The sequence below is a fragment of the Callospermophilus lateralis genome, chromosome 1 (assembly GCF_048772815.1).
Source record: "Callospermophilus lateralis isolate mCalLat2 chromosome 1, mCalLat2.hap1, whole genome shotgun sequence".
Classification (NCBI taxonomy): Eukaryota; Metazoa; Chordata; class Mammalia; order Rodentia; family Sciuridae; genus Callospermophilus; species Callospermophilus lateralis.
The window spans coordinates 158,157,813-158,183,810 of NC_135305.1; the positions used below are offsets into that span (position 1 = coordinate 158,157,813).

Here is a 25,998-nt window from a genome sequence, read left to right on the forward strand (position 1 = left end):
GATTTTTAGGTTCATACAGTTGATACAGTATAGTCATCAAATAGAAGACTAAATGAGATCTACACTGTAACCATCACTTAAAATGCCAGGTAAACACCAATCTCTGATAATTACAATAAATCAAACATGAAAAACCAGGACTAGGCTGGTGTTAAAGGAAACATGAATGGTCTGGCAGCCTAAGCCAAGGGGCAGGCTGAGGACACATCCTAAACTGAAGTCCTCTAAAATGCTGGCCATTTAGTGTCCATGCCAAATTTGATACTGAAAGTCTTGCAAGTGACGTGCTACTGTTTATTTTCTATAGAAAAATCTTGCAGGAGTTCTAAATAAAGGATCTGATGTTCAAAACATTAAGACTGGCTGTCACGTAAGCAGACTACTCTAAATGTCTGATTCTACTTGGGTATTTTTTAGCTTTACAAAGTCACATTTGAATCTAAAACATCTTAACTCATCAGGCAGCACATGGTTCCCTATGATCCTTTAATTTAACTGTCATTCTGACTTACCCCTGGTTACTGAGGTGGCCTCTGGGGGTGAAATAGTATTTGGGATACAGAAGGGCATATCTATTTTTGCTTTATGTGCTTTTCAAATATTTTCTAAATAACTGTTTTCACTTTTGCAATTTAAAATAAGTTATGTGATTTCTCTCAAGGAGATTAACTTACATTTCTTTCCTGAATTCTTCCATTTTTTGATTCTCTACAGTCAGAAGTTCTTTTGATTTGTTCAGCTCTTCCACATTTTTCAAGTTGTTTTCTTTAAGCGTGTCCAACTTAAAGACCAAAAGAAAAAGTCTTGTGAAATATTTTCATTTTCCAATGGTATGGTTGGATAGACAAATTATTCATGAAAATGCATATTTTTAAAAATAGATGAAAATAGTCACTTGCAAAAAAAAAAAAAAAGTGTCACAGGGGTAAAGAAATCATAAATGGGACTGGGGTTGTAGCTCAGTGGTTGAGTGCTTGCCACGCACGTGAGGCACTGGATTCGATCCTCAGCACCACATTAAAATAAATAAATAAAACAAAGATATTGTGTCCATATTAAAAAAAAAAAAAAAAAGAAATCACAAATGATGGATGCATCTATTATAAACTGCAATCCTTCTTACAGTGAGTCCGACCATTTTGTGTACACCTGACCAAAATGTCAAACTGATTTGCTACATAAATTAAAACAAAAGTTTTCCTTCATCTTGTGCACAATTCTCAGTAATTATTACTGAGCATACTATTCAAGTATGATTCATTTTTAAAAAACAAGAAAGAAATTGTAAAGCACATCGACATCAGCAAGGGTTATTCCTTATATTGAAATGAAATCCCTTTTCTTCCCCCACAGAATAGTAACATATGATATGACATAGTTTAATATCAGGACCAAATTTACACAGTCCTTGTTACAAAAGCATTTATTTGAACAAAATATATATAGACTGGAAAAAAATTAGTCATCAATCTGAACCTCAACCTGAAAGGGGACCAAGCATACAGGAAGACTGCGGGCACTCTCACCCCTCAGCCCCACCACTGCCCACAGCACTCATAGCCAGGTTAGAGCCTGAGCCCTGGTGGAGAGCCAGATATGCCAGGGAACAGAGGGGATGTGACTGGTCCTGGATCTGGACCCCTGGTGGGAGAACCAGCAGGGATGGGCCATGCTGGCTCTCTCCTTGTGTTCTTGTTTCCCATAGTCAGGGAGAAATGTCAGACTCCTTTTGCCATGTCACCTGCCAAAAATCCAGGAAAGCGTCTTGCTAGTTTTTGTTTTTGCAATGCTGGGGATCAAACCCAGGGCCTTGTGCTGCCAGCCAAGTGCTCTACCACTGGGTAACACTCCCGGCCCTATGTCTTGCCAGTTTTCAAAAACCGTACCTTCCTTTAAATACCTTCTAACATTCTAGATTTCCAGAACAAGGAAAAAAGTCACAAGAAATGGTTCATTCAGTCTTGTAATCTGGCTACCACAGGTATATCCAGGGAGGAGAATCCATGGGAGGACACAATTTTCCCTGAGTCCATCTTCAATGACTAGAAACTTTCCCCCAAATTTTCTCAAATACTCTAGCTTCTAATTCAGATTATCATTTTGTGATTTATTTTATTTTGAGGTGCTGGGGATAGAACCCTGGGCCTGATACATGCTAGGCAAGTGCTATACCACGAAGCAACAGGGTCTAATTGCCAGGCTGCCACAGACTTGTGATCCTCCTGCCTCAGTCTCCCAAGTAGCTTGGATTATATTCATACACCACAACACCAGGCTCATTCCCTTCTCTTGCTTTTTTGGTTTAGTATCTTACCTGCCTGTAACTTTAAGAAGCATCTGGAGTTGTACAGATTTTCACACACTCATTTTAATAAATCAGTCCTCTAGATATTTAGACAACAGCTTTCCAAGGAAAGAATGGGTTGGTATAAGATAGAAGGGTGGGAATAGGGGAATCAAAGAAGAGCCAAGGAGAAATGCTACTTGTGGATAAAAATCAAAATATCTTGACACCACAAATTTGTCTCAGCTTCAGAAATGACTAATTCAAGTTGACACAAAAGCAAATCAGCACTAAACTTGGCCAACAAAAGGCCTACATTAAATCTGGGGCTGCAAAATGGAATTTAGTGACTCCAGGTTGGGAGAGAATTGAGGAGAAAAAAATGCATATGACATAAAGAATCTAGTGGCTGGGGGTATAGCTCAGTTGGTAGAGGGCTTGCCTCACATGCACAAGGCCCTAGGTTCAATCCCCAGCACCATCAAAAAAAAAAAAAAAAAAAAAGAATCTGAGAGTAGGGAATGTCATCAGCCTTCTCTCTCTCCAGTGCTATCCCTAAGTAATTAACCAAAAACCACACTCTCAAGGTTTTCCCCTCAATTTTTAAAGGTTCATCCTACTAAATAAGTAATAAAGTGATACACTTTATCAAACATCCTCATGGCCCTGGTGTACACTCCATCAAACCTCGAGTGTACCTTCCAGGGATCAAACCTCTGGAAGGCCATGCTTCCAAAAAACACCCAATCCTGAGTTAGGATCAGGCGTCCCGTGAGGTCAGTAAGCCATTTAAGTCTGATTACTTCGCTCTGCAGTTTTGCGTTTGTTTGCCTGGTGTCCTCCAGGGAGGCCAGTGTCTCGGACTTCTCCTTGGTCATCTGCTCCATTATCTGCATGGCATCTTCCGCAGTCCGAGCAGCCTGAACACAAGAAGATAACGTGAGGAAGGCTGCACTGGCAGCTGAGTGTTATGTGGCTGAGGAGACACACCGCCTACAGACAGCCCCCACCCAGCATGAAAGCAGAGGGCCTTCACTCCGAAGCAAAGTCAGACCCTTCCCTGCCACTCCTCAGTAAGTTGACATTCACACCATTTCCATGTTTCTGGACTCCTCTCAATCTCCACGTTCCAGGGACAGTTCCTAGTTACACTGACTATCACGCCTTCGTCATTCTGACCTACATTTGAGAGGCTATTTAGTGATATAAAGAATGACAACCCTAGAAAACTGAATTTCTCCTAATTACATTTACTGTTCTAAGTTAAAAACTTTTTTTTGTTGTTGTTTTTTTTGTTACTGAGGATTGACCCAGGAGCACTTTACCAGAGAGTCACATTCCCAGTCCATTTCATTTTGAGACAGTCTCGCTGAGTTGCTTAGGGTCTTGTTAAATTGCTGAGGCTGAACTTGTCATCTTCCTGCCTTAGCCTCCCAAGTCACTGGGATTACAGATGTGTGTGCCATCAAACCCAGCAACCACAACAATAACAAAAAACAAAACCCAAAAAAACAGAAAACACTATTCTTGCTATTTCAAATTTGGAGCTTTTGAAATCACTCAATTTAGGCTGGAAAGCTTCCATACAAGATAAAAATTATTTGGGCATTTATAACATAAAACTGAGGTGTTTCATGAGAAGCATTTAATGGAAAAGTCTATGAGAGAAACTATGGATAATGAATTTATATTATGACTGTGAATAAAAAAAGATGTGTGCAAATTGGAGGTAAATTCTTAGCTGCCTAATATAAAAATAATCATAAAAATAAATTAAAAGCTTTCTAGGCACTTACTTACATTCTCATTTAGTCTAATGAATTTCATGGGCATTCCACGTTATACCTGCCCCATCCTTGGTCATGAGATTTCAGTGAAATCATTCAACTCCAATGGACAGACCCAATCAAACAGTTAAGAGCCAAACAGCAGATACTATAGTTTAATATATGCCCATTCTATCATTGCCTATTTTTTCTCCCCTGGTACTGGGGACTGAATCCACTGAGCTACACATCCCTAGCCTTTTTAATTTTTGATTTGAAATAGGGCCTTGCTAAGTCGCTGAGGCTGGTCTCAAGCTTATGATCCTCCTGCCTCAGGCTCTGGAGTTGATAGGATTACATGTGTGTGCCACTGTGCCCAGTCTATTATTTTCTTAAGACTCTAAAAACCACAGTTAGTTTTTTCACAAAGTTTCCCCTTAAGTTAAAAAATAAATTCTTTTTATTCACAGTTTGCAACTTCTTCCCAAATGGGGTAAGACGTCTGCACTCAGGCATTTAATAAATAAATGCCCTTGCAGATCGTAACGAACAACTGGAAACATAAAAGCAACCCATTTAATGAGGTGGATTTGCATAAATAACAATAAGGAAAAATCAACTAAGCCACTAATGTTAATGCACAGGGTTAGTAAGGAGTCTGAGATCTTGATACTTGAACCTCTCACTTTACCGTAAATGAATGAAGAGTCTCAAGCTCTCTAATTTTAAGGGTAAGCTTGCTCCTGTCTTTCCTCAAAGTACGGTTTTCACTCTGAGATTCTAGGAGGTTGGCTGAAATGTGGCTATTGGTTTGGGCCAGCTGGCTAATCTCCTTCTGGAGAATGAAGTAGCTTTCTTCCAGCTTTTCCTTCTCCTTCAGGATCTCATCCTTTCTAAGCATCAGCTCTCTTTTCTCAGCCAGAAGGTTCTTGTTGTCTTGTATCACTTGGGCTCTCTCAGCCACAGTCACTTCATGGTTCAGCCGGAGGTCACCCAGGATCTTGGAGAGGCAGCTGTGCAGCTCCTGCAGTTCCAACTTGGACTTGGACAAGGTAGCAAAATCGCTTTTCAGGGTCTCTATGTTGGCAGCGAGCTGAGCTGTTTCCACACTCAAGAGTTCCTTTTCTTTAATGATCTCTACCACCTTTTGCTCCGATTTAGTCTTTTCTTGGATTAATGTGAATTTCTCAGACTGGAGCTGTTCAGTACACACTCTTAACTCCTCCACCTCCTGCTGCAGGAGCACCATTCTCCCGTGGAGTTGATTGTTTTCATATAAGGATGACTCGTTTTCCTTCACTCTGGCCTCTTTTTCCAGCATTAAGGACTGCTGCATTTCATGGATCGTCTTGTTCAACTTCTGACATTCTTCTTGCAGGTTCAAGCCATCCCTCAGCAAAATGTTCTTTTCACAGCAACAAGTCTTAAGCTCAGCGTTCAGATTCTCCTTTGCTTGCATCATATTGGTGTGTTCTTTTTCAAGATTCTCTTTGGCATTTTGAGCCTCTTCCAGCATCAAAGAAAGGTCACACTTACTGGTCACCAGTTCCTGGTTTTCCCTTTTTCTCTCTAGAAGTTCTTTTTTCAAAGCATCAACACTGCTGAGTAGTTTCATCTTCTCATGCACAATTATCCTTTTGTTTGCAGCCTCTTGATCATACTTCCTTTTAAGGTCTCCTATGGCTTTGATGGAACTTTCTCTCTCTGCAAGTAAATCTCCATTTCGCATTTCCAGGGCTGATTTTTCTTGCAAGAGACTCTCCTGTTGCTTTTTAAGCTTAGTTATTTTCTGACAAGCCATCTCTTTCTCAGAAGTTAGATATGTGATCTTCTCATTCAGGCTCTTCTCGACATGGGTGGCTTCTTCCGAGCGCTTGCTGAATTTTTCAGCGATATTCCTATTTTCACTTAGAAGTTCCTCCTTCTCGGCCAGGAGTTTCCTTTCAGAGGCTGCCAAAGTCTCTTTCTCGTGGAGAAGCTGGATGCACTCAGAGTCTGTGATCGCTCGACTGGTCTTAATCTCCTCCAGGAGCTTTGTGAGGCTTGTGTTGGTGGCCTGAAGTTGCCTTGTCTCCAGCTCAGCCTTTCTCAGTGCTTTGCTGGCACAGTCCAGCTGCGTGCGCAGCGTCCCAGCCTCTGTGCTGAGCAGCTGCTTGACCTGGAGGGCAGCCTCCAAGTTGGCATTCAGCTTTTCCTGACCCTGACGCAGCACGTCCTTCTCAAATTGTAGGTCTCTGTTTCTCTGGAGGAGGTCATCTCGTTCTGTTTTCAGGACCAGGCATGCATTATCAAGGCTTGACTTCTTCTCTACCACTGACTTCTTCTCTGACGTGAGCTCTTCAATCTCCTGGACCAAAGCTTTCTGATCCTTGACTAGCTCCTCATAAGCGCTCTGAAGCTTCTGAATCATGTCATCCTTATCTTTTACTAAGAGGAGATTTTCTGCAGTAAGCTTCTTGATCTGATCCTCCAAGTGGTTTTTTTCTGTCCTCGCCTTCTCCGACTCAGCTGTCATGGTATCTTTGAGGAACCGGAGCTCATCAATGAGCACCTGCACACCTGCCTTGGAAGCTTGCAAAGAGTCATTCTCCCTATGTATCTTTAAGAGTTCTTCCTGTGCAACATTGATTTCTTTAAGCAATTTCTCTCTCTCGACAGCCAAAGATTCTTTATGGAGATGTTCCTGCTGGTAAAGCTTTTCAACATCTTGTTTTTCTTCTAAGACTTTCTCCTTCTCTAAATTAAGAGTTTCATTCACTGACCACAGTTTCTGCTGGTCTTCCTGAAGCAAAGTCATTTTGGCCTCCACTTCTACAATCTTTGATAAAAGCGAACCTTTTTCTAACTTTAAAGCATTCCCCTCCTGAGCAAGAAGCTGCTTCTCTGATTTCAGACCCCTCAGCTCTTCTGATATTAGTTCAATTTCTTTTTTGGCTGATGTTAACAAATAAGTTAGCGACTACAGAAACAGAAGATGGAAAGAATGGAAACAAAAATGAAATCAAGCAGACAAATGCAAGCCCAAATAACTTAATGTAGCCTACATGGTAAAAGTCTAAAATTTTCTACCATAAACTTAACAGAAACTATGTGAATAAGGGGAAGAAACCAGAGAAACAGCCCATAAAGGGATGATACAAAGCAAAGTCAGCTTTGCAACATGCTTATAAATCTACTCGCTGATTTTCTTTGAAACAACCTGATAACTCCCTAGACTAGAAAATAAAAAGAGTAGCTTGATTTTGGCATCAGGGCATAAGATTCTCTTGCCATTCCTATTATCTAATTATTGCTATTATAGAAAGGATTTATAGAAAAAAATTTAAATATACAAAAAACTACAAAAAATGAGTATATATTAACCAAATACAAGGGAGAGGATGACAGCAAGGGAAAATAAACTGATGCTTTTCAACCTAACTGCATGACTTTGCCAAAATGACAGTCACTGGGCTGAGTGTGGCTTAGCCCCAGTAATTTATTAAATACAGAACAACTTATAGGCTATGGTGATTGAGTAGATTTTTAAAAATATATTGATTTATAAGATAATTTGACCACAATGAATACAACAAAAATTTTAAAAAATATTAAAACAAACAAAAAATGCTGTGGTATGGTCAGACTACCACATGTTAAAGGAAATACTAAAAAACTCGAAGTCGAGTCCAGATCAAGGGAACTGCACAGGGCTGGGGCTATGGCTCAGTGGCAGAGCGCTTGCCTAGCATATGTGAGGCCTGGGTTCGATCCTCAGCACCACATAAAAATAAATAAAATAAAGGCATTGTGTCCATCTACAACTAAAAAAATATTTTAAAAAATATTTAAAATAAAGGAACCACATAAACAAAAGATAGGGAGCCATAACCAGTGCTAAATGGCTCATATAAAACTGGAGAGTTACGGAGAAGAGGGAGCCTTACCGCCAGCATAGGCAGAGGGAAGCTGCTGCCTCTTATGTTTGACACGCACTATGTCATACGACCTTAATCAGCAGGAAGTTTTCGATAGGATTTGTCTCAAGTTATTTTCTAATTTATTTCTACTAAACTCCTACATAAACATTTCTCTAATACTTTAAAAACACAAAAAGATAAGTATTTACTTTTCTTTGAGCAATAAAAAAGTTCAATTGTAGTAGGAAGTTAAGTTACCAGCGTCAAAGAAAATATTGGGGCAGAGAGGCAACCTGAACACCATAAACTGAAATTCAATATATCAAGTTCTACTCTATTCACTAAGAGGATGTTTCCTCACTGCCCTTGAACCCAGCTTCCTTGTTGATAAGCCCTCTTGGAATTCGCCCTTTTTTGGTTAAAAAAAAAATTTTTTTTTTTTTTTTGGATTAATTAAACCTGAATTGAACCCAGGTCTCACAGGTTAGGCAAATGCTCTATTACTTAGCTACATCTCTAGTCCCTTTTTTAAATTTTATTTTGAGACCAAATCTAAGTTGCTAAAGCTGGCTTTGAAATTTTGATCCTCCTGCCTCAGCCTCCCAAGTAGCTGGGATTAGAGGTGTGTGCCCCTGTGCCAGGCATCCAGAGTTCTAATTCTCCTGCGAGAGCTCTGTTTGTCCAAGAAGGCTCTCTCCATTTCTAACTGCTGGCTCGTATGTGGCCTTGCTCTGCCTCCTGCTTTTTGGCAGCTTGCCTCTCCTAACCCCAGTGCAGGGTGGCAGCAGGCTCAGCCAAGAGGAGAGGAAAACACTTTTCCCACACCAGGGAAACTACTACAAGCAGGCAGACAGCTCCAGCAGCATAGGATGCTTTGTGCCAGCTAGAAACAAGCAGCCAAGGGGGTGGTGATGGCTACATAATACATCCAGGGGAAAGACCTGCAGCCATCTCCATGCTGAGAAGGAAGAGTACCTGGTACAAAAAGCTTGAAGTGACCTGAAATGCAATCCACCACCCTGCAGTCCAGAGATAACGGTTAACATTTGTGAAGTTCAGCTCAAGCTTCGTGTCTGCCACTGCTTTCAAAGCAACTGCAGCCTTGGTGCAGAACTCGAGTGAGCTGTAACGCCACAACAGCACACCCCAAGGACCTACTTTGGCTTTGTCAGCCTGTACTTTCAGGTCCTCCATCTCCTGCATCAGGCCTCTGTTCTCCTCCTGGGCAGCCTTCAGCTTCTCCTCCGTGGCCAGCAACACCTTCTGTAGGTTCTGCAGGATTTCTTCATGCTTTGTTTTCATCTCAGAACTGGCCTTTTCATACCTGGATTTCAGATCCTGACACTGGTTGTGGCTCATTTCCACCTTCTTTTCCTGCAGAGACCCCAAGGGAAGGAATGAGTCATCTGGCCCAATCAGGAAAACCCTGCCCTCCATGCCAGCCAACAGTCCCACTTGCTCTCTCCTTACCAGGTCCAACAATTTTTCCTCCAATTCTTTCCTTTCTTCCTTGTGCTTTCTGGCTGCTTCCTGCTGGCTCTGTTCAGCTTTAAGAGTTATTTCCCCAATACTTTTCTGAAGAAAACTCGCATTTTCATTGGCCTTTGAAAGTTTTAGCTGTAATTCTTCCACACATCTGGAAAAAAGTTTTAATACAAGGTGCCAGGTCATAAGAATGTTTTAAATTTAAGAATTACATTAAAAGTATACTATTAATAACAATTGTATAATGATTATAAAATTTATGAGTAATTAATACCTGAACTAGGCAAACTAAAAAAAAAATCACCTGCTTAAATAATTTTAACAACTATGATAGTTCTAAATATTTTATTTAGAGTGACAACTAACACAATGTGAAGATTATTTTATGTTTAGATCATAGTGAAAAATAAACATGTTAAAGAAAATTTATTTTTTCAGCAGACTAGATTACCAAAAACTCATTAAAAATACCTCTTGGGAAGAATGCAAAAACGGCAATAAAAAGCTTGGAATTTCTTGCTTAAAGAGAACTGTGTGGCTGGAAAAGGATGTATGGAAAGCTCGACACTTCCAGGAAGATGGGCTACTGAATGAATCATAGAACACAGGAAGCAACATGTAGGCACCTCTTGATTCTACCTGTATAACACCTGTGCAGCATACCTCCCTCACATCAGGCCTGGTCACCAACCACCACTACCTCTGAAGTGTGTGGGGGTGAATGGATGGTGTACCTGTCATTTTCCAAGTCTTAACACTTTGAGAAGTAGAATTCTAATGGATCAAAAATTCTGTTGAGAAGTTTCTGCTGTATAAAAAACATTTTGAGAGCTGGGGATGTGGCTCAAGCGGTAGCGTGCTCGCCTGGCATGCGTGCGGCCCGGGTTCGATCCTCAGCACCACATACAAAGATATTGTGTCTGTCGAAAAACTAAAACATAAATATTAAAATATTCTCTCTCTCTCTTAAAAAAATTTTTTTTTGAGAGCCTATGTAGGAAAAAAAAATCCAAAGCAATAAGAACCTCATAACAAAGACAAGAACAGACATTAAGCCTCAAGACTGAGAAAGTACCATGTAGCAAGAGCAACAGGGCTCCAGGTAGCCAAATCTGAAACCACAGGCAAGTTACTCAACCCCAGGAAGTCTGGGTTTCTCAGTTTCTTTCTTTAAAATAGGAATAATAAGATAATTAATAACAAGTAGTGTAGGCCTGTAATTCCAGCTATTCGGGAGGCTGAAGCAGGAGGATCACAAGTTCAAGGCCAGTCTGGGCAACCTAGTGAGACCCTGTCTTAAAAAATAAAAAGGGAGATAGCTCAGCTCAGAGGTAGATTACTTGTTAAGCAAGTGTGAGGCCCTGGGTTTCATCCTTAGCACTGAAAGGAAAAAAAAAAAGAATACTATACCCACCTCATCAGGTTACTATGAGAATTAGAAAATGCACTCCATATGAGCTGTCAATATAGTGCATGGCACAAAGTAAACTCTTCACTAAGTGTTACCTATCATTACTTTGAAGTTAAAAATACCTTTAACTGCCTGTAAAAAATGTTATTGTCATTTCTTTGCAAATCACCAAAAAGTCTATAAATAATATTGTATTCCTTAACTCCATCCTCTCTCGACAAGTGATATAGGTAAAACCCATAGCAAAAATTAAAAAAAAAAAACCCAGTTGATTCAGGACAAACTGAGGTTGTAACAGAAAGGAACAAAGGTCTATGGGTGTAGCTCAGTGGGAGAGCACTCACCTAGCATGCGCAAGGCTCTGGGTTCAATGCCCCCCACCCCCAAACACACACAAGGAAGGAAAAAAAGAATAGGACACACAAATCTTAAAACACAGCAATTCTAACCCTGTGGTCCCTCCATGTATAGACCCTGCTGCAAAGTGTAACCTAAAGCGGGCACTCATTCTCTTCATGTTCATACAGACCTTTCTTTCAAACGTAACTCATCATTCATTTTCGTCAGCTGAGAAGAATTATCTCCTGACATCTTCATTATTTCGGCAATGTCATTTTCCAATTTTTCCTTTGCCTTTATCAACTGCTCTTCTTTTTCATCTCGTTCTCTAAATTTCGCCTCCATATCTAAACACATATAGAAAAAAAAAATAGCACTGCTTGTTAACAGCAAGAAAGATATACTGAGTACATCCTTGTTCTGGGGGTGACTGTATACTGCAAGCCCCACCCTCAAGAAAGTCACATTCCAGCAAAAATGACAGTCATTAAACAAGATAAAGAAAATAATAATGTAATAGAGATAAATGCTAAGGGGAAAAACTAAAACCAGAGAATGGAGCTGGGAAGGTTAAAATTCTAGATGAAGCCTCTCTGAGATGGGAACATTTAAGTAAAGACCAAAATGAAGGAAGAAGGAAAGTCAAGTGCAAAAGACTCAGAGGCAGGAACATGTCTGCTGGGTCCAATATCAGCAAAGGCTCAGGTGGCCAGGGTGGAAGGAGCGAGGGGTAGAGGAGTCCAGGGCGAGACCGTGAGGAATGGGCCTGCCTGGGGTAAGGACCACAGCTCTTAGTGAGCGAGATGGGAGCTGCCTGAAGGTCTCGAAGACAGAGGTGATGGGACCTGACTTCGCCCTCAAAGGCTCACTCTCTGGCTGCTGCATTGAGAACCACAAGTTGAGGCAAGGGCAGTAACAAGGAGCAAGTGGTCAGCAGTTAAAGATGTTTGGGCTGGGGTCAAGGCTGGCCATGGGAGTGATGGGAGTGGTGGATCTGGGCTCTTTTGAGGACAGAGCAGAGGACTTGTTTGGGTCACAGATGGCAAACAAGTATCCACCCATTATATCACCACGTGGGAAGAGGTCATGCCTCAACAGCAGATATGTCACTGAGGCACACGATAGCCATCTCGAATCCTTGGAAACCTACTGTATTTACTGCTTAGTAACCAGAGGTTTCTTACCTGATAAATTTTCTCTTAACTTCTCCAATTCAGAAGACAGCAGGTTAAACTCTTCTTCCTTTTGGTGCAATTTATTTACAGTTTCTATTTAGAATAAAGTTAAAAGTTTACTATATTTCATATTTAATAGGCTATCTAGAGCTTGGCTGTCTTACAAGCCAATCAAATCATATGCCTGTGAGATCTGACAGCCCAGGAATGCTGAAATGTCCCCTTAGGTTTTTTGTTTGTTTGTTTGTTTGGAGGGGGTCGGGGTGGGGGAAGGCAGGTACTGGGGATTGAACTCAGTGGCACTCGACCACTGAACCACATTCCCCAGCCCTATTCTGTATTTTATTTAGAGAGGGGGTCTCACTGAGTTGCTTAGCATCTCGCTTTGCTGAGGCTGGCTTTGAATTCGCAACCCTCCTGCCTCAGCCTCCCGAATCACTGGGATTACAGGCTGGGATTACAGGCATGCGCCACCTCCAGGCGTTCCCTCAGAACGCTGCAGAAGAAGCGTGGCTCTCTCCCTCCCGCATGTGTATCTCAGGCAGGCTCCCAAGCCTTTTCCCACATCTCTTTCTTCCTTCCAAATAAAACTCAATTAAGCTATCAATGACTAAACCTCAAACAAGGTAACACTTTTCCCAGGAATACTTACATTGTATTACGGACTAAGCCTTAAGCCAAAAGAAAAAAAGAATTACTTGGGAGTGTGAAACTTGGGGAAGCCAATAGAATCGCGCATTCCTGCGCACTTGGCAATGCCCGGACAATGAGATTAGACTGTGGAAACGGTGTACTGAGTGGCTAGCTCCAGTGGGGCAGTGTGACGTGCCCTAAGGTGACCTGATCATACTGTCATGAGACATACCTTGCATACTTCTCTGGACAGAGGCTGCCTCCTCCGAAGCATCAGCAAATTTTTCTTTCTTAATTAAAAAAAAAAAAAGAACCAGATAATCAGAAGAGAGATTTCAAATGATAAAAGGTATCAGTTACAACCACAACACTGTCTACATTGTGTTGCTGGTTTTGTTTCATTAAAACATACAAGTACCAATTACTGCCAAAGGTGTACCGTGCACAAGTGCATGTATACATACAAGTAAGTGAGGCATGTGTAGCCCGTGCATGCGCAGTGTGTGTGCATCCCTGTACCAAGGGTAGGAACTTATCCACTTATGTAGATGTACACATAGGCATACACATGTGGTGCCTGCGCATGCTCTGTCACATTGCTTACACTCAAATAACAACTTTCTGTTCAGAAGTCTGCTTGAAAAAGTTCTGGATTTCTTTATTTCTGAGAATAACTTGAGAAATTTAACTAGATTCAGGTCTAACATTTTGATTCTAGATCAGTCTCAGAAATTTGTTCAAGGTTTCCTTTTCTACATATGACAACAAGCCATGATAAAACCACTATCCTGGCTGTCCTGAGATTAATTTTGAGCTGATTACCCCAGAGAATGTTTAAATGAATATTTCTAACTAAGATTACTAAAAGATGGACATACAAACCAAAGTCCATCAAAACCCTTAGAATGCTGGTTTGTGTTATTCCCAAAGCCAAACTTGAGGTGGCTTGTATTCTCCAAAGAGCAAATAGAGGGATACTCTGATTTAGGAAAAAACCAAGGCTTCCTGAAAGTGTAGGAAGGGGACAGAGAAATGGGGAACTCAAAACATTTTCTTAAAGGATACCAAATCACAAAAGGGTGATTTCCAAGTCAACTTCTTCACAAAATGTAGCTAAAAAATTATATGCCAGAACTGTCCGACAGAACTTTGTATGATGGTGAAAATGTTCTCAACTGCTCTTTGGCCTTTAGCCACATGCAGCTACTGAGCAATGAAAATGTAGCTGGTGTAAGAGCAGAATTAAATTTCAATTTTATTTTTAATTCATTTAATTTTATGTGCATAGTAGCCACCATTGAAGAGTGTGGCTGTATAATTATCATAAAAAAGTAGAGCCGGGCATGCAGGAACACACATGTGATGCCAGCAGCTCAAGAGGCTGAGGCAGAGGATTGCAAGTTCAAAACCAGCCTCAGCAACCTCGAGGAACTAAGCAACTCAGAGAGACCCTGTCTCTAAATAAAATACAAAAAATGGCTGGGTGTGACTCAGTGGTTGAGTGTCCCTGAGTTCAATCCCTGGTACTCAAAAAAAAAGTAGAAATCTGTAACATTTAGATAAGAAATCATAGCCAGGTGCAGTGGTGCACACCTGTAATCCCAGCAACTCAGGAAGCTGAAGCAGGAGGATTCCAAGTTTGAGTTTAGTCTCAGCAATTTCGCAAGACACTTTCTCAAAATAAAAAGGGCTTGATGTGTCAATGTTAAAATACCCTGAGTTCAATCCATAGTAACCAAAAAAAAGGAAAAAAAAATCAAATCATATACTTTTTTGTTTACCACTGGGTTAGCTGAGAAGTATAGCAAGTGGGGAACAGGAAGGTAGGTTGTGGAAGAGCTGGAACAACAGACTCTGAGTTGCTACCATTTCTCTTGTCTAGTTTCTTCATAGGTTTATGACTTTCCTCTTCCATGACACATGAGTACCACAGCCCCTGTTCACAATTACCAGCTTTGATTAAGATCAGGTTTTTGGTGTAGAAGGCAAAGTGGGAGGGGAAAAAATTGAGAAAAGGTTAAAAAAAATCTGTTTCAAAATCTGGAATTAAGAGGAAATATGAAAAAGACAGTAATTACCTAAGGTTGAATACAGCAAGTTGTAACCAGTGGAGGGTACTGAAGACCAGGATAGCTGGGCTGCTGCTGCCCAGCAAGATCACAAAGCAGGAGGTGAAGGCACAGCACAAGACATAGCCTCACCAGCAAAGAAACATAAAGTGCTGGGTTTGCAACTAGGCAGGGCTCCAGGTTCAGCAAAGCTAAACAGTGAGTAACGTTCCAAAGCAGTGCTTTACCAAAGGCAAGAGAAAAAGAAAAGTATACCTACCGTTACTGCCGGTTTGTTTAATCCAATTCCCCTCAAGATATTTATCAGCCAATAGCCAATACACTCAATTTAAATAGGCATTTTGAAGGAGAAAAGAAATAGCTTAATCTTTCTCTTTATGGAGATTTAAAAAACAACAACAAGATTAGGAAATGGCCAGAAATCCTGAGAATCAGGTTCCCAATAGGTACTTACCAAAATATGAAGTTCTTTTTCCAAAGCCTCTTTCACTCGTCTGACTTCACTCAAATTTTCCTCAAGGTTAGTAAGCTTTAGCTCTTTTCCCTGGAGCTCTCTGGCAATGCTACTAGCCTAACACACAGAGTTACATGGTATAGAAGCAAATGAACAAAAAGGAAACAAAAAGAATGATAAGGAAAAAACAAAACAAATATAAAAAAATTATAAGAAACAAACACAACAAAACAAAACTGAAAGGAATAAAAAGGGGTTTTTTTTAAATTCTAAGACGCCAATGACTTCAAATAATCAGTTCTAGATATGATCATCTGTCTAATGGTTTTTTTTTTTTTTTTTTTTTTTTTTTTATCAAAATACACTATTTTCTCACACCTAAAATTGAGTACCAGCAAAATTCGAACGAAGCACAAAGTGACAATGCTTACTTCCTAAATGAGCTCCTTGACCAATTTACTTCCTGGATGTTAAAAACCTTAATGATGAGAGTGCAGCTCTGCAATACAGCCTAACCTCAGCATACGGGAGGCCCTGGGTCATCCCCATCATTAAAAAAACAAGGAAAAAAACAAAAAACCTTAAAATAGGGATGGTGGGTGCATGTGGTCTGTATTTTTCCATACTTTTATAAATATACATTCAAAACAAATTTGGAAATCCACTAGACAATAGCCACCAGAACTTGGCTTTCATTAAATCTTGACGTAAAAAAAGTGACCCGACCCAACCATTAGTTACTTATTCTCTTCTAATTAATGTTTGTGTTTTGATTGGTGTTTTGGAACCACATGAGGAGATTAGAGAAAATTTCCACAGCTTTGTCATCTTCAACTACAGGTAATAGCAACATCTGCGGTTTGTCTGTCCTCACCTCTCCCCATTTAACCAAGACAACCTTTCCTTCTTTTGTGGGAGCAGCTTCTCCCACAAAAAGCTCAGAGCATTCAGCATCAGTACCACCACCTCAACCATGGTAGGACTGGAAAGATCTCTTCAAGCAGTCCTTAAAAATAAATAAGACATGTAACAAGGCTAGTTAGTAAGAAACGGAGCTGGCTGATAGTTCACAATAGTTTCTATGTCTTGGCCATAAGCATACTTGTCTTCCCTCAAAAAAGCAGGGGACAGTCCAGGAACAGTGGCACATTCCTATAATGAGAGCCTTAGGCAGGAGGATCACAAGTTCAAGGTCAGCCTCAGCAACTTAAGAGAGGCCCTAAGCAACTTAGTGAGACCCTATCTTAAAATAAAAAATAAGGGCTGGGTTGTGGCTCAGTGGTAGAGCGCTTGCCTAGCACATGAGGGGCATTGGGTTCAGTCCTCAGCACCACATAAAAAAAAATAAATAAAATAAAGTCATGCTGTCCATCTACAACTACAAAGGGCCGGCGGGGCTGGGGATGTAGCTCAGTGGTTAAGCGCACTTGGGTTTAATCCCCTTCCCTCACCCCCCAAAAAAGCAAGGGCCAGATTGTTTGCTTATGGCATGGAAGAAAACTTCAATGCAAACTTCAAGTGGCAATGCAAAGGGCTCTGAGCTCTTGACCTTCTGTGAATGTTATTTATCACAAATGTTCATTCACAATAGTCTAGAAGCACTCAGTTCACACTGTTTTCATATATAATCCTACAGACAAGGCAGTGATGTGGGTGGGAAAGGAGGAGACAAACTTATGTTTTTATCTTATCCATCCATTCATCTACCTAACCCCACCATCACAGGGAGTTCTCTATTTAAACAGAGTATAGACTAGAATTAAGCTTACACAGGAGTTCACATCATAGTCTAGAGATGAAGTGGTAGATAAAGTACGCAGATTCAAGGAACCAAAATAAACTAAACCAGTTGGGCAGTTATTTTCTCCAATCTCCTCAACATGAAACCATACTTGAGATCCTAAGAAGACACTATATATTATATTCAATTAGGAGCGCTACACAATTTGTTTTCATTAAATAAGGAATTTGGGGGATGAATGACCTCAACTCAAAAGTAACATACAATGCAAAATAAGAAAAACCAACAGAGAAGGATAAAAATAAAATAAAAAAAAAGATGGAGGACTTCGATACAAACCTTGTCACTTTCAGCATTCTTTTCAATCTCTAAATTTTGAATCTGTTTTCCAGCTGCCTCAAGCTGCTGTCTAAGTTTCTCCATATCCAATTTACCTTCGGAACTGGCTTTCCGAAGTGCATCAAGATCCAAGAGCTTTTCTTCGGCAGCCTTTAGCTGTGATGTAAAATTATCAATGACCTTGGTTTGTTCACTGTATTTGGCTTGCAGTACCTCTAGCTCCTTTACCTTTATTTCAGCTTCCTGCAATTTGTTTAAGGCGTCTTCCATTTCTACTAGGTGCTGGTCTTCTGCTCTGTCCAGTTTGGACTGGATGGTTTCCAGGCTGGTCTCCTTTTCCTTAATGATCTTCATCAGTTTAGACCTTAGGGCTTCCATCTCTTTAGCATGCGCAGACCGCTCAGAGTCTTGTTTGTTCTGTAAATTTTCTATTTCGTGCTGGTAATCTACTCTCAGTTTCTCTATTTGCGTCTTTAATTCAGCAAACTCAGCGGACTCTGTCCCAACCCCTTTGCTAAAGGACACCTTCAGCTCCTCCATCGCCTGCTGATGGGATGCAATGGCAGTCTCCAGTTTGGACTTCCACAAAGCTATCACATCTGAATTCTCCTTGTTGGCATGGTCAAGCTTGCTCCTCAAGGACTCATTCTCTTTGGAAAGTTTCTCTGTGGATGTGTGCAGAGCCTTTATCTCCTTCTGATATGTCTCTTCCTGGACCCCAAAGTGCTCCTTCAGAGAAGTTATTTCCCTTTGATGGTCAGCCTGGGTGACTTCTAACTTTTCTTGCCAAGAGCTTATCTCTTGCAAAAGAGAAAGTGACATATCCACGTCCCCAGCAGGCTTACTGGACTCCAGCCTTCTTCGGAGCTCAGCCACTTCCTGTGCTCTCAGCGCTAGGTCTTTCTCTAATTCCATTATCCGTGACTTTTCTGACACTGTAGCCACCTATTAATAGCATTCCAAAGAAAAAGAGGTAATTTAAATAACAAATCACTGATAATTTTCTTTACTCCAGAAGATGGTAAGAACTACCTTATCTCAGGCAACAGTGAAACCATTACAAATGCCCACAGGTGAATTTATCTCCCACTGTGATAATGGCTTAAAAAGCCCAATTCTGGTAGAACCAATTCAAAATTATAATCTCTGGCAAACTTCCACCTTTTGATACGCTGAAGAAAAATCTAAAATGAATATCAGTTTAAGTCACTCCAAAAATACTTTCTTCCTTTAAAGAAGCATAAATCAGAGAAGTACCCACTAATTAATAATAAGTTAACAGGAACTTTGGAAGTTCTCAGGTATAGGCCCCTGAGGAACAAATGCTCTTAGTTTGCCCAGTTTTTTCCACCCCACTTCATCAAGGCTGTACAAATGTCCTCTGTCCAATGCTGGTGGCTATGGAGTTGTGCCATCCAGGAGGAAGCCACTGGCCATACACAGCACTGAGCCCTGAATGCGGCTCCTTTGGGGTGAGGTGATAAGACACATCAGGATTTGAAGACTCAATGGAAAAAGAATATAAAATATCTTCTTAACAATATGCTAAACTGATTATATAATAAAATTTTGAATATATTGGTTTAAATGTGTTATTAAAATTAATTTCTCCTGTGGCTTACTAAAAAATGAATATGGGTACCACAAAATTCACAAATTCTGTATGTGTGGCTTATATTCCAAGTCTATTAGATAGCACTAGTATAAAAAGTCTGAAATCATCTACTAAATGTTTCAATGAATAACATTATCACCTGAATAGTAAAAGCTTCAACTGCATAATAAAGAATTTACTAACTTTTTTTAAAAGAACAAAGTAAGAATGATTGCTTACCTGTAAGTTAATTATACATTAGGCTCTTAACAGATGGTCCCCTTTCTGGATTTCATAATTCTATCAGCATTTTGACGTACAAATCGGGTTGCCCCAACCCAGTGGTTCCCAACCCATTAATCATCTGGAATGTATGTCAAAAATGCAAGTTCCCAGCTACTCCTACATGTTTGGATTCTATTTAAGTTCTAAAGGTCTTAAAATAAACACCCCAGAGCTAGGAAAAACACTGTCTAAACCTGTGCCCTTTCAGTCATAGAAAATGATTCTCCCTGCTACCTGTTAGACAGGCAGTTTAGGGCATGCACTGTGTGGAAAATAGTAGCTTCATATGTAAAAATTATTTGACTAACCTGGGAAATAGAAGGGAACACAAGTGATTTTAAAATATCAGCGAGTCCCAACTTTCAAGGATCAAAACTCCTCTGAATTTAAGACTCCTCTCCCATACTGCCTTTGTTGGGACAGGGAAAAAAAAAAAGTTCCTTTCATTTCCTCTGGCTACCTATGTGGGCTGTGATACTGATAGTGTGCACAGGAGAAAAGGAAAGGAAAGCATGCAAGTCTAAAAGTGCACAACCAGCCATTAGATATTTCAGAGTTGACTGGAACTGCCGAGCTTCATGGTTACAGATGCTTCAGGTTAAAGGTGTTAATTCATTTTCATACTATTTTCTGGGGAGGGGATAGACTAAGAATTTGGTACCTAAAAATAAGAAATAAAACATGTAATAAGCTCCCTACAAGGTCTATAGCATAAAACCCTTAAATCCAACAGGGCAATTGTTCTTGGTCATAACAAAACAGTCAAATGGAGAGAATATTAAGTAAAGAATAGGTGGAAAAGGAATAAATAAGAGTGTGATTATTTTTTATATGGCATTTTCATTTATGGAACAGCACTACTTCTATTTTTAATTTTATTTCCCAAAGTCTGTTGGAAGTCAAAATTATGTATCTGCCTCTCCCACTAGCTTGAGGCCATAAAAGTCCATATTCTTTCCCCCCTTGGGTGGGGATGGAACCCAGGACTCCACACATGGCAGGCAAGTGCTCTACCCTAGCCTTCATGTCCTATACTTCCCTCATTTTTTCACAGTACCAGGCACACTGTTTGTGAACCAGACTAATTTGTTAAGAGGAATTTAAAGTGCTCCTGAGAAGGAATGGAGGTGATAATAAACTTACATGGGTCGCTGGTTATTCTCACACTTGGCAAGCCAAGAGCAAAGATCAATAACAGAAGATATACCTAGCATGCACAAAGTGCTAGGTTTGGTCTCCAGTATCATCAAAAAAAGAAAACGTAATTGTGGAATCATGTACACTTTAATTTGAAATAACTGGATAAACTATGCTGTAAATGGATGCTTTCTTATCCAAAGCAAAAAAAGAAAGCACTGAAGTTGTTTGCTGCCAATACTGATATATGGGAGAGGAGTTCAGAAATTAAAAATTCCACCCATCCTGACTTCAGCACAATCACATTGAAGGGCCTGGACCTCACTTGGTCCCTGGTATTTCCCAGATCAAGTCTTTGGCTCTCAGTACAAAGAAACAGCGCCAAATTACCACTGTTTTCTCTTTTTTGAAAACCAAATTCACATAAGAAACCTTTAGTTTTGAGGTTGAGAATATTTTCTTTCTTAAAAAATAAAATTTAAGATTAAGAGAAGGAAGATTACTTGGTTACCTGGATTTTTAGGTCAGTGATTTCCCACCAAAAGAAACTCCCATAAATACTAATAATTTGAAAGAAAAAATGAAGATACCAAATTTGATCAGTGTCAGAGTAATTTTTGAATTTTTAAAGTTAAGGCCAATCACAGTCAAATTCATGATTTAAAAGTTACATATAAACACATTTTTATACATAAGTGATTCTGATTAATTCGTAGATCTTTCAGCACAAAACTATTTTCATAATATCCTCTGGTAGTTAAGAGCACAGACTCTGGAGCCAAATGTCTTAGATGAAAATTCTGGCTCCACTATTACCATTAGCAGTGTGACCCTGGGCAAGCTGCTTAATTCCTCTGTGCCTTAGTATCCTCCTCTGTAAAATGGGAATAATAATACTACCCACTTCCTAGGGGCATGGCGAGACTGAATAAAACCTACAAAGCACTTAGAGCAGCATGTGGTGTGATGTGAGCATCCTATAGGTGCTTTAATATGTAAATAAGCTTAAAACATGAGGAATGCCTTGGCTCCAAGGGTCAAACACAGTGGGCTGGGGGACAGTGAGAAGCCATCCTGTTCCCCATTTGCATGTCCCTCCTGTCCCACTTTAACCTCCCGGGTGACGGGAAGGAGGGAGGTGCAGAGAGAGATCAGCTATCAAGAAAAAATAAAAGAGAGAGAGAGAGAGATCACCAGGGTCAAAGACTCTAACTCTCATTAAAAAGAACTAATGTTCCAATTTCCTTCCCCTCCTTGAGGCCAGGGGAAGAGGCAGGGAATAACCAATTATTTCGAAAATCCAGTAACTAAGAATATGAGAACAAGAGGACAACTGACTGCTTGTGGCAAACCAGAGAGGTGAACTCCAAGGTAGTGATACAAAAAACTCAGAGAGGGTGGTGAGTATCCACATACTTCATGAAGTTTCTGATCTTGATCTTGATTTTGGCAGAGTTAAAAAAAGGAAGGGGTCTTCATTCTTTTGAAAAAAGATCTGATATGAGCATCTATACCTAACCACAGCTGTAAGCTCATTAACTCCTGAGCAGGCTGAACCACTGAGTCAGGGCTCAGGCCAACTGCAAGGCCACTCGAGGCGTCCACCACCCACACACAATGGGCTGCTTCATTAGATAGTGAAAGCCATTACCCTAGTGTCTTCTAACTCCCTCTGCAGTTTGTCAGCTTTGGTCTTTTCAAAGAGCAGGCTCTGTTCAAGCTCCTTAATGCGGGCATGCTCCAGTTTGGTCTGCGTCTGTTAGTGAAAAGGAAGAGGAAGAGAACACAACAGTGCCACCTGACATGCCAGCACGAGAGCGCGAGCGGCATGCAGGCTGAGCCATCAGTACCTTCTGCCAAAGGATGGATAAAAAGGGCATGGAGGAAGGAAGAGAATGGAACTGCAATGAGGAGGAAGGTGAGGATGGGTTCTGTGCGCGGAAGAGTAACAATGGGCAGAGGACATGAGCGAGTCTGTTGAGAAAGAAAAAAATGGAAAACACACGAGGCAAGATGAAGTGTCAGATGCATGCAGCCAAAAATAGGTTATATTGATAAGTTTATCAGCATAAATTAGAATAGTTAATAGTTCTCTATAAACTATCATCTTCCCTCCGCCCCATGTTGGCTACTTGATATTAATGTGTATGTTACTGACTGCCTGACTTCAAAAACCAGACTGACTCTCAGCATGATCATCACTAGCACCTCCCTGTGGAGAAGACAAGGTCATGAATCATCAGGTGTTCGGCAAGTCTGCAGAGCAGACCCTTGCACCTGGCTAAGTGCCATGATCAAGGTCAAGAACCAGTCTTTGTAAAGGGCATCCAAGTACTAGAGCTAAGGAAGCTAAGGTGGCAGGCTCTGCTCAGATGGGTGAGAAGGTCTGAGGGAGGCTCCTGGCCATGCTCTCACACAGGACAGGGACAGAGCCACCAAAACAAACCTCCCTCCAACAGGATTTTCCAAAGGCTGTTTGTTTCCAGGGACAGAAAAAAAAGGAATCAGGTTTACAAAGAAAACTCAGTAAAGATTGAGAAAACAATCTTTACAAAGATTACCCTCCAGTCTAAAAAGGCCAACAAAGCAGCTCAGAGCAGGGGATAGTTCAGCTCAGACTATAAAGGAGCTTACTTTTATCCTTGTTTTTACCAGCTAAGCGGTCAGAGAGGTACGAATGGTGACAGCACAAAGGCAGGAGACTGAACTCAGACCAAAGATTGGGGAAGAGCCCAGCATGAGTCAGGAGCTCCACAAACTCATAGTGTTCAGATTACCTAGAGGGACAGAAGATAACCACTGGCCAGTGGGCTCCAGTGCAGCAGAATGTTGCCCAATTTGAAGCAATCCATGTATCAGTCCAAATGTGCCTCTTCCCCCTACCACCTCCCCCACCAGGGACCATCAGATTGATCCTCTGGCCAAGCCCACTGACAAGCTGCTCTTGGCAACTGTTGGTTACTCCGATTAACTTAAATATCTTGTGGTTCTTACTGGCCTGAGTTATAAGTCTTGACAATTAACAGGCAATGAAAAGTGACAAGTCTTAACCAAGTGACACCAGGTAGTCCAGAGTAAGCATAGGAGGTGAATGTGAGGCAAGGCTACAAACACCTTCACTCACTCCCTCGGCACTCCAGGGGCTCTAGGGCATTCCGAGGCTACTTTTTCTTATGAATCAGGCATAAACAAACTATCATGGATATGTAAAAGGTGAGTGAAAAATATTTTAAAATCTCCACCTGCTTCAGCTCTTCATGTTAAAAAAAAAAAAAAATCAGAACCAAATATCCTGGATAGTCCCCACCTTGGTCCAACATGTGCCTCAACCAGAGTCATTCAGCTTATCTACTTTGACAAGAATCTAGCTCTAGAATTGGAATCAGCTTCAGGAACTGAAATCCAAAGGAAAAAGAAAAGGCAACAGCCCCTTTCTCCCCTTGACACTTGCCCAAGTGTCCTCTGGGCAAATCATCACTGCATGCCATTTACTGTGGTATTCCCCCCATGTGGAGATGCCTGGCTGAGTGCCACAGCCCCCTCCCACAGGGCGTGCACACAGATGACCGGGGGCCCATGGCCTTCCATCCCTAGCAGTAGGAAGCCAGTGTTCCACATCCATGTCATGGCCGTGGAAAAATGGGACACAGAGCAGGACAAGCCTCCCTTTAAAATGATGGCTTTTCTCAGCACACAGGAGGGTTTCCTGTGGGGAGAGTCCTGGGACAGGGACCTGAGAAGGAGAGCAAGGCCCGTGAGAAGCCATAGAGGGGCAGGAGGCAGTTCCCATGCACACCAATGTCGGGGGCAGAGCAGCTGAGCCTGTTCTGGAAGCAGAGAGGAGACTCGAGCACTGAAGCAGCTCCGCAGAAAGGACCGCTTCAGAACCAGGCCTTTAAAACACTCCGACTCGAGTGTTCTATTTCAGGGTCATAGGAAGAAAAATAATTCTTTAATTTCACTCTCTTGTGCCAGTAAATCAAAGCAAAATGTTTTGGGGTTCTTTTCAACTGGATTCACAGCTGGCAGGGTACACCAGAAGCAGCACTCTGAATGCCACTTTGGTGAGGTTCTATTGGGTGTTTATCTTTTTTTTTTTTTTGTCTTTTTGTCTTTTTTTGGAACTGAGGGGTCAAACCTAGGGCTTTGAGAAGGCAAGTTAGACACTTTGCCACTAAGCCAACTCCCAGCCATATTGGGTGTTCAATCAGAGGAAGGAAGAAAAAACAGCATGCTCAGTGGCATTGCTACTAGAAAAAGCTCCCTCATAGTAAATTTATTTTGTGTGTATACGGGATGGGTGCTGGGGATCAAACCCCAGGGCCCATATATGCTATGCAAACGTTCTACCACTTAACTGCATCCCCAGTCCAAGTGACAGTATATTTAGAACACAATGTGGTCACTGAAGAATGCTGGCCTCTGGTTTCAGAACTAGGGAATATACTGTAGCTACAAATGGGAGTTTATACTTCTTGTCAATAGCACTAAAGGTGCTGGCCAGCAGGGGGAGCGCAAGTGAAGCATCAGTGCTGGAGCTCACTCACAAGATCAGACAACTTCCAGAGCAAGTCATCTAATGTGTCCTATGCTATCAGCCCTCGCAGAATAATTCTACTAAAATTAGAAGACATAGGGATTAGGTGAAGAAGGCCAGACCTCCAGACAAATTTTTTTCCTTTCATCAAATATTCTTTATAAAGCAAGCACTTGCCTATTAATTAAGCAAGTGAATTTGTGGAGCTTAGTCATTACATACAATTTCTTCAGGACACAAATATAATTGCTTTGAAAGCCACATGCACAGAAATACTAAGGTCAATGTCCCAAGGTCAGCTTATGCAGTTAGTATTTGAGTATATCAATAAGCATTTTAATCTGGAATCAATCTGTGTTAACAAGGGAAATATCCACACAGTGAAGTGCCCTCTTACATTCTCAGGATCTTCAGAAATCTGGCTCTTTTGCTATCAGTAAAAAAAAATAAAAAAAAGTAAACAACAACAAAAAAAGAGATTGAACTAAGTTTTCAACATGTGTTAGAGTTTTCAAGATGACTGATTAATTTCAAGTAAGTTTATCAGACAGACTATGCTAGCCTCGTGCAGATACATAATTTTAACTCAACCCTCCCCAAAATACCAGAGGCTACAATTCATGTGAATTAGATGATGACATGAAACTTCTAATGAGACTGGGGGTGTTTTTAAATGGATGAGAACAACACAAAAGTCAACTGAAGGAATGTGACCGTATATGAAATGGATGAGGAAGACGACTGTACAATTATTAAAAACCACTCTGTTCTGGATCCTGTAAAACTAGAATTCAAAAAGTGTTCCCCTTGCTCTTTGCTGACTGTAAAAATATTTATTTCCAAAGAAACC

The 25,998-nt window shown here is 40.9% G+C and overlaps 1 protein-coding gene across 4 annotated transcripts in view; it reads right to left on the reverse strand.

Moving 5' to 3' along the window:
• The window catches only part of Clip1 (CAP-Gly domain containing linker protein 1), a 114,903-nt gene that overhangs the window by 30,828 nt on the left and 58,077 nt on the right, over positions 1-25,998 (reverse strand). Inside the window, exons 10-20 of one of the 4 annotated variants that reach the window (XM_076847441.2) lie at positions 25,546-25,578; positions 22,263-22,367; positions 17,596-18,540; positions 15,516-15,632; positions 13,225-13,282; positions 12,369-12,452; positions 11,375-11,531; positions 9,420-9,585; positions 9,108-9,323; positions 3,088-3,204; positions 675-781 (exon numbers count right to left, since the gene is read on the reverse strand). In XM_076847441.2, coding sequence (XP_076703556.1) covers positions 675-781; positions 3,088-3,204; positions 9,108-9,323; positions 9,420-9,585; positions 11,375-11,531; positions 12,369-12,452; positions 13,225-13,282; positions 15,516-15,632; positions 17,596-18,540; positions 22,263-22,367; positions 25,546-25,578 — 2,105 coding nt within the window. Of the gene's footprint in view, positions 1-674; positions 782-3,087; positions 3,205-4,741; positions 7,010-9,107; positions 9,324-9,419; positions 9,586-11,374; positions 11,532-12,368; positions 12,453-13,224; positions 13,283-15,515; positions 15,633-17,595; positions 18,541-22,262; positions 22,368-25,545; positions 25,579-25,998 lie in introns of all 4 variants that reach the window. The other 3 variants (XM_076847349.2, XM_076847535.2, XM_076847629.2) reach the window with 3 other exon arrangements.